The sequence below is a fragment of the Setaria viridis genome, chromosome 3 (assembly GCF_005286985.2).
Source record: "Setaria viridis chromosome 3, Setaria_viridis_v4.0, whole genome shotgun sequence".
In the NCBI taxonomy this organism is placed as follows: Eukaryota; Viridiplantae; Streptophyta; class Magnoliopsida; order Poales; family Poaceae; genus Setaria; species Setaria viridis.
This window is the reverse complement of record NC_048265.2, coordinates 5,935,003-5,944,225: the sequence shown is the minus strand read 5'-3', so window position 1 is coordinate 5,944,225 and position 9,223 is coordinate 5,935,003. Positions and strand designations below refer to the sequence as shown.

The following is a 9,223-nucleotide window of genomic DNA, read 5'->3' as shown; positions in this document are numbered from 1 at the left end:
CAGTTTAGGAGATAAAGAAAAGACAAACAGAATCCAAGCAAACTCATTTTAGGAGACAGGGAAGAGAGAGAAAAAGAACAAGAGTCATCATACTAAACTGCATGTTGAAGGAGGAGGGCAAGTAAAGAATCACCTCGTTTTATTTCGCTTGCACCAACTACTTCCAAGGGATCATGGATACTCCTATCTTGTTCATTTGCAGGTGGCTCGTTGAGATCAGGCCCCTCATCTCCTTCCTCATCTGGAGTTGCATTCAAGTCAAGGGCCATGGCGAGTGAATGGTTTGGAGGAGTTGTGGGCAGTGAGGCAGTGGCCTTAGTAGCCCAGAAGTTAAATATGGCGCCTGAATGGCTATTTAAATTTGTTTGTGTTGCTTCTCTTAATTTTTGGCGCTAAGTTTGGTTCTCGCCGGCTGTAAAATTATGTTTTGGTGAAATATTCATTTGTTTAATGAAAATTGTACAAGCAAGTGAATGCAAAGTAAGTGAATGCACTGTGATGTCTGCACATGTAATAATTACAATTGTAGGGGTATGCATGTCATTTGGTGGTGACCTTGGTACTCCCCGAGAGACTAAAACGTCCTTTATATTGGGACAGAGGGAGTACGTGCATGCACGCGGAAGAGACCAAACTTTAATTATTCTAAGAGGGGCCGGATGGACTGTACATGGAATCCGACAGAGGTATAGCAATCTATGGGCTAGCAAACTTGTTTAATTAATTAGCTGCATGTTCTAGGGAGTTAGTTTTCGAGTGTCCCGTCCAATGAAAAGTCAAATAGTGTCTCATTCATGTATGATGCTGCAACACGCACACAGTGACGACACACATAGGTTGGTAGCCACTCCTGATCGATCGATCGATCGACGGCACATTTCATGTTGTCTCATGCAGATGGATCTTGCACGGAATGAACCTAGCAGCTATCTTACGTACTACGTTGACTCTGCAGCAGCAGGTAGTCCGTCTCTGCTGACAGCACCCATCAGCGCTGACACGCATCTTAACCATATGATAAATGACGACGGCCTCTCGTTACTCAGATATACTTGTTGCGTGCCCAACCAACCAAAACTAACCGTGTACGTATACAAACATAATAAAAAGATCTGCAGCTTCTTCATATTTGCTACTATTTAATTTGCTTGACATAAAAAAAATGTGTGGCCTCAGTGATCTTCTGTCATTGTGCAGTGCCTGCTCACATATATGAAATTATCATATCAGAATTCGTGCTGTGATTTGTCAGAGGGGAAAAAAATATGATACCCTAGCTATAGAGGCCGGCTGGTGGCAAGCTTGTTGCATGCTGCTCATCAGCCGACGCACGCCTGTAAGGTGGCATGCGGGGTACAGAGACGTACAGACCTAGCTAGCTCTAGAACATGCATAGCTGACTAACAACAGTGGTCGCCTCGCACCTGGCAGAGTAATACAGGCATCAGCATGGACTCTGATCTCCTATATAACCAATTACCACTACACGCCTTGATCCTCTCACAAGGTAAGCGTGTAGTAAACGACCAACAAACCGAGGGCAAAGCCTTACTTGATCATGGGTGAGCAAATGACTATCGGAATGGGTGAGGAGGCGCCCCCGACGCCGCCGGCGACGTCGCTGTACGTCGACGGCTGCCCCGGCTGCGCCATAGAGCGGAAGAAGGAGAGCAACAAGGGCATTCCCTACAAGGAGTTGTTCTTTGTCGCCATCACCAACATTGCCTCGGGTAGGACGAAGACCAAGTAGAGTATATATGTAGCGTTACCTAGCTAACTATGCATAGATGGTAAACTGATGTCGTGCACGAAGGAACATAGACATTCCAGGCCCTCTCTCTTTTGTTTTACTTCATGCATGCCCTGCCATAACCTCATTTTTCTTTCTTCAAACACATCCCATAACATGCCTTTAATTTATTCTAAACAACTCGAGCCAAGGCTATTTCTTCACTTTATAAGCAAAGAAGATTTTCTTAGTTATTTTTCAATTGTTTTGTATTGCATATAGAAAGATTACAAGCCAGTCTAGCTACTCAATATTATTATTTCAATTCAACTGTTCGAATTAAAGATCTCATATAACCTTAATTACATTATAGTACATGGTAGCATTATTTTTTGTTATACTTGCAATGATGCTTACAAGTACCATTATTTGCAATGCATGTACATTAGCTTTGTTCTAGCTGCTTAGGACTACTCTCTGTGTGTAATTAATATTATTCAATATGACTGATGTTTCATTTCCTGACACTGACAATATGTTCTTTTCAGCTTTACCAATATCATCTTTGTTTCCCTTCTTATACTACATGGTAGGTTCATCTCACTTCAATTTAAACATGTTTTTAATTAAGAGCAGCTTTAATTTATTCATAATTATAAGAATTAGGTTAGTCGAGCACATGCCTCACTACCCTCTTATACTTGCCTGCACATTATTTAATCAAGATATTAGTGCACGTGAAAGTTCAGACAATTCAGTGAACACTTACTGTAACAATTATCTCGATTTGAATATATCACGATCACAACCATATGCATATAGATGCAACAATCAGGGTGTACATGCAGCTTCTTTTCGAGAATAATACGCCCGAATAAGATCAAATAAACTAAATTAAGAGAGTTCATCTTACGCAAACAAACTGAAACAACCATCCCCAGAAAACACAATGGAGTCTGTTGACCTAAATGGACAAACAATCAAGATGCAAGCTATCATCTGGTACTCTTCCAGAACTGGTTATTTTTTTAATAGAGCTTACGCTATGAACAATTCTCGTCATCACTACACATGGATTTGTAAACTGATTCTCAAGTATTCTACACACCTGAAATATATGGAACCAGACAATATAACCCACATAATATCGCATACATGTGTGTGTGTGTGTGTGTGTGTGTGTGTGTGTGTGTGTGTGTGTGTGTGTGTGTGTGTGTGTGTGTGTGTGTGTGTGTGTGTGTGTGTGTGTGTCCGCATGAGGTGTTGTCAAGTGCACATGTTCATCTCCCGAAAGGACAGAATAGGAGCAAGCAAAAATAAACGAAAGAATTGCTAGTCATGCTTCTTGTATCTTTTGCATATTGGAGCAGATATTCGCATATACAATTCAAGTTTGCTTCTCTCCTGATGATAGATCGAAGATCTGCATGTGGCAAAAACAGAACAAGATATTGGATTGTATGCTGGTTTTCTTGGTAAAAGAGTATTCCTGGTCATTTAAATAATGTAGTTATATATATCCTTCTTTTAGAAAATATACTTACACACAATTTGAAGCATATATGATGATGCTGTTTATGTTGTGTAGGTGCATCATACTTTGTTGGTAGATTTTTGTCCTCGCTCTTCTGGGGTTTAGTGGCTGATCGTATCGGGAGAAAACCGATCATTGTATTTTCTGTCCTCTCAGTGTGAGCAAAATCTTCTTGTTCTAGAAACTATCCTAATGCACTCCTATTTACATGAAAACTTTTGTAAGCATCGTAATAATGCTATTTTAGGGTTATATTTAACACTTTATTTGGAGTAAGTACAAAGTATTGGATGGCAATTACCACAAGATTGGTTCTCGGTGCTCTCAATGGCATGCTTGCGCCAATAAAGGTATTTGAGGATGCATATATGATCTGGCACCATTTATGTTGGCGACATGCTTCATATTATATGAATATATGTGTGTTGTGGCTCATTGTTTGCAGGCTTACTCAATTGAGATTTGCCGTCCTGAACACCACGCTCTAGGACTATCAGTTGTAAATAAAAATAAACCCCATACTTTCATTATACATTTTATGTATCAGAAAAACTAGTTCTGTTCATTATTATTGCTCTATTTAACCTTGGTAACTGAACACAGGTAAGCACTGCTTGGGGCATAGGTCTTGTTGTGGGTCCATCCATTGGAGGCTACTTGGCACGGGTAGTATTCTAGTATTTATTTTATTTCCCTTTTCTAGATGAAGATTTTGATTCTTTTTACAATAATGCAACAATATTCTGAAGTTTTTCTCTCTCTCTCTCGTGTGTCAGCCTGCACAGCAGTATCCAAACATATTCTCTGATAAATCAATTTTTGGGAGGTATACCTTCTGTGTACGTAACTAATGCGATCAAGATATACTTAAAAATTCGAGCTATACAAATTATTGAAACTAACTGTATTTGCATTTTCTTAGGTTCCCATATCTCTTGCCATGCCTTTGTATTTCACTTTTCGCTGCTGTGGTTCTAGTAAGCTGCATATGGTTACCGGTATGTGATACATGCTGTAATATTCACATGAAAGTTTAAATAAATATGACCCTTCTTGGTCGCTCAATAACTTAGTGACATAGCTTTCTGGTTGTTTCTAAACCCATCACTTCATTAAGACCCAGATATTAGTCAACAATATATAGGAGTATGGGAGATTATAATCCTGTTGTCGATATATATGGTTGGATCTTAGAAGGGTTAGTATCCATTTGGAGCCAAACTTGAAACTTAAATGTTCAAAATAAAATTTGGAGGAGGCTTGTACAAAGAGCCTATCCTAAAATATGAAAGGATCAAATAAAAGAACTTTTCCATAAATGAATCAGTCACTGGCATGTCCTTATTGTTTTGTACACTATTCTGATAAGGAAACACAAAAGACAAAAAAAAGAGATGACACTATACTATTTTTTCCTAGTTGATCTCAGGCTATATTGTTACATGACCAATGCAATTAATGATGAACAAGAAATTGTGCTTTTTTATATTGATTGCTAGGAGACACTTCATAAACACAAAAACATAGGCAGCAACGAGATAGAAATGTCCAGTGATCCAAGAACTCCACAGACAGCTGATACACATGGGGACAAAAGTTTATATAAGAATTGGCCATTGATGTCTTCTATCATTGCATACTGTGTTTTCACACTTCACGACACAGCATACAGTGAGGTAATCTTTAAATATAGTTCATTTCTCCTCAAACTAACCCATGAATTGAATTAATCACAACATTACTATTATGGAACAACCTTTTTTATTTTTTTGTCAAATTTTTATATCAGATACTTTCATTGTGGACCATAAGTGACAGAAAGTACGGTGGACTGAGCTTTTCATCTAAAGAAGTTGGCCAACTTCTTGCAGTTGCTGGTATAATAATGACACTAACTGTACAGCTTTGTATTAGGACCATTTGTAAAATGCTGACAAATGTTCCATTTATGTTAATGTTAATAAAAACTGTAATGAAATTCGGGAACACCCTGTGATGGAAAAAAGGAAAACGTTTTTTTGTTAACCATGCTACTCCACTACTAGATAGTACAGAACCACCCATGCTACTTGACCATCAAACACACCACGCCATATATATTGCCTCTAAGATGTACATAGTTATATGTACTACAATATATGACTGTCCTATATTATACCTGGTATCAGAGGTTTGTTACTATTATTCTCTAAAACCTTGGATATTAATTACACATTCAATTATAGGTGCTGGACTTATGGTGTATCAACTATTCATCTACAGACCAGTCCACAAATTTATGGGATGCGTCAATTCATGCCGTGCTTCATCTGTGAGTAACTTACCTGCAATAAAACAAAATGTATAATTCTCATATCCATTAACTATTTACTTTCACTCTCTGCAGGCCCTATCCATACCACTTCTTGCTGTGTTTCCTTTCATGACACACCTATCAGGGTATAGACTTGGACTAGCTCTTTATTTTGCTACCATTGTGAAAGCTGCTCTCGGTGTAAGTATTCAGACCTATTCCTCTATTCAATATTATGTAATGATCTTGAATGCAAATAAAGAAAGAAGAAAAAGACTTACATTTCTAGTCCCCATACAATGGATAATATTATATACAACATGAAAAATCAAAATGGATATGATATAATGCCCCATAAACAAAATTAATTTTCTCAATATTATGCCTGTTATGGGGAAAATATTTTCTTGAACTAATACGGTCTTTATACAATGAAATATATAGCATTATTTTCATTTTAAATTTTATATATGCCCTCAGTATAATGCATCGTATCCTTCATTGGTCCTTGAAATGCCTGAAAGTTATCTTGGAAATTATCATGGAAAATATTATGATCAAATATTTATATTTTTACTCTTCTGACAAATACCTGAAAGTTATCTTCGAAATTATCACGGAAATTATGTCATGCTCCATGCTAACTTTACACATTTGACAAACGTGATCAGATAACTATCCTGACAGGCACTTCACTTCTGCAGAACTATGCCGTGGCAAGTATCAATTAATTTATTAGCTGAGTTATTTGAAATGCTACATATTTAGCTAATTTAATTATGTGCAAAAACAGCCACAAAGTCAAAGAGGCGCTGCAAATGGCATAGCTGCAACCGCAATGTCCTTCTTCAAGGCTATTGGTCCCGCTGGAGCAGGCGCTTTGTGAGTATCTGTCATCAGCATATCCAGATTTCCTTTGAAGACCAACTAATGTTTGAAAAAAATATAAAGTGCACAAGAAAAGTTAAGCCTCACAGTTAAACAGTATCTTCATGAAGGTGGCCTCCTGTAATCCTAGCAAATACATGACCTGAAAATATTATATTCATGGCAATTAATAAGAATGCTAATTAAGTTGACGACGGATACAACTACATGATAAAATATTATGTACAGTCAAAATGGTACACGTCATCTTTAAGTGCGACAGTTCCTTTTTTCCCCCTCATACCACAAGAGTTTGTATTAGGTTCAGATGCATGTGGTCGTGCATTATATTTAACAGAAATCTTATTTGCAAATTTTCTGAATGTAGATTCTCGTGGACCCAAAAGCGCCAACATGCTGCCTTCTTTCCAGGTACTTATATATGTACATTTGTATAGTATATGGTTTCTTCTTTTAGCCACCACCACATCTTTTTATTCTTTCAGCAAATCCTGACAGAAGATTTGTTCCATTAATCATGCAGGGGATCAAATGTTGTTTTTGGTTCTCAACGTTGTCCAATGTATTGGGCTCGTGATGACCTTTAAGCCATTCCTAGCAGTACCAGAACACTATGATCTGAAGTAGGTGCTAGAACTCCGAGCAACAGAATAATGGTGAATTTGCACGAGTAAATACGTTTTATCTCCCAAAAACGAGCATGAGTGCCGTACAAGATAATTATGTAACACCAAAAGCTTGTGTGTTGTACCAAACAAAAATAGCCACATCAACTCTTATGATGTATGTATCTTTTGTTATTCCAGTCCTAAGTTGGCGGTCATAGTTGTCTGTGCTCAAGTTAGAACTGGAATAGCGTTTGATCTTGAATTCCACGAAACATGAGATGCTTTTTGTGCAAAATTTCACTCTATTTTCTTGTCGTCCATTATACGAATAGCAAGAATTGTGCCCTGGCAATAAATAACTAAATAGCTCCTTTTCTTTGACTTACTGAACTCCAATCCTACAGTTGTGCCTTGGTACGTGAATATATTAAAAATAACATGAACAATACTAAAATAAATTATGCAACGACTGCCAACTCTCGTGAAAAGTGTTTCATTTGACACCAACTTTAATTTCTGCGCAAGTCATTTGATACTGCAACTCATGTCCTTCACATCGTTTTGATGCTAAGCCCTGAAACAGAAATCAAAATCAACTTCATGGTTGGACTGGATATGAATGAACAGAGCTTATGTTTCAACGCTGACCATGCATCTTTTCTCTAGCTTTCCATAAAAACACAGGAGTAGAACGTGTACAGGACAAAAAGCCTCTTGGCAGCAATAAGAACTGAAGAGTCCAACAAATTTTTGGGATGGCGGCATGGAGAGATTCTGAATTAAATAAGAGTTGGACGGTGTGAATGAATGAGATTAGTTCCTGGTTCTCCGGCCCATTATCGAGATGATCGGCCCATCTCTATGGTTGGAAGGATGCCGTACTGGGGACGCGGGCCTGGCCCAAGATCTTAGGGGGTGTTTGGTTCTTTAGGAACTCCTAGAATTCCTGTCACATCGAATGTTTGATACTAATTAGGAGTATTAAATATAGATTAATTATAAAACTGTCGTTGTCAAGATTTGCGGATCAAGACTACGGCTAGTAAATTTCTTTTATGCGCGTAAGGCTTTGGATGGTGGCGTGGGAAGACACGGGGTTAGACTGGTTCGGGCAAGGAAGGCCCTACGTCCAGTATGAGGAGCTGCTCATGTTGCCCACGCGGGGTCTGTAGTAGGGGTTACAAACGGGCGAGAGAGGGAGCCGGTCCCAAGTCTCTTGGGTGTGCACTGATGCTCTAGAGGTGAGTGTGTGGGTTCTGTCGGCTTCCGAGTCCTCCCGTCTCAGGGTTCCCGATTCTCCTTTTATAGCGCAAGGAGAGCTCCGGGTTATAGATGAGCCAGGTGTGTGGAGAAGTAAAAGAGATAAGCTAAGTAAAGTAAAATACAAGGAGAAGGACCAAGTCTCCGGGTCGCCGCCTCCTGCCCCGGCCTTCGGCTCTTATCAGCGCGTCCACTGGAGGAGGGCGGCTGTCCTTGGATCCTGTCGACGATCTTCCTGGCGGCCGCTATCGCCAAGCATGATGATGATGTTTGGTCATGGCAACTGTGCACGTCGGGGGGAGACGGCTGACCCTGTTGTTCTGCTTATGGCCCGCGGGACATGGACGTCACGTCCCTGTCGCCGGATACGTGGGGTGCGAGAACGGACGGCGCTCCCTCCTGTGCCGGGCGGCGCAGGCCATGAGTGCCCTGTGGCGAATCAGGGGGAGCCGCGGCCACTGTAGCCTGTGCGGTCGTGGCTACAGTGCTCTACACGGGTACTTGCGGCGGGTCACGTCGAGGGGCGCGGGCGCCTTTCCACGCGCCAGAGCCGCGACGCATTTATGGCGAGATCGGAGGGGGGCCCACGAGATCTGCGCCCTTCATCTTCCAGTCTGCGCCCGAGGCGGATATTTGTCTTGTGGGCCCGGATGAGTCCGACCCCCTACGCCCGGGGTCGGGCGAGGCGGAATCTTGCGGTGAGGGGTCGGGCGCTCCCGATCCCGGGACCGTGGGTCGGGCGAGGTGGAGTTTTGCCGTCGAGGGGTCGGGAGTGTCCGACCCCAGGACCCTGGGTTGGGCGAGACGAAGCTGGATGTTTCCTGCCCATGCTGGGCCGGCGACAATCATCGCCAACGCAGGTGGGCCTGAGCCTTCATGATTGTTGAATTAAGGGACATTAGGAGGTTGTT

The 9,223-nt window shown here is 40.8% G+C and overlaps 1 protein-coding gene across 1 annotated transcript; it reads left to right on the top strand.

The window, feature by feature from the left end:
- Positions 1 to 1,493: 1,493 nt before the first annotated feature.
- On the top strand, positions 1,494 to 7,347 carry LOC117847851 (protein ZINC INDUCED FACILITATOR-LIKE 1). The gene is made up of 17 exons (XM_034729140.2): positions 1,494 to 1,730; positions 2,278 to 2,318; positions 3,144 to 3,204; positions 3,318 to 3,420; positions 3,511 to 3,613; positions 3,709 to 3,762; positions 3,867 to 3,929; positions 4,040 to 4,089; positions 4,186 to 4,261; positions 4,763 to 4,939; positions 5,053 to 5,140; positions 5,489 to 5,574; positions 5,650 to 5,757; positions 6,228 to 6,272; positions 6,350 to 6,438; positions 6,812 to 6,855; positions 6,968 to 7,347. The coding sequence occupies exons 1-17, from the start codon at positions 1,559 to 1,561 to the stop codon at positions 7,069 to 7,071; spliced, it is 1,464 nt and encodes a 487-aa protein (XP_034585031.1). The 5' UTR covers positions 1,494 to 1,558; the 3' UTR covers positions 7,072 to 7,347.
- The last annotated feature ends 1,876 nt before the right edge of the window (positions 7,348 to 9,223 follow it).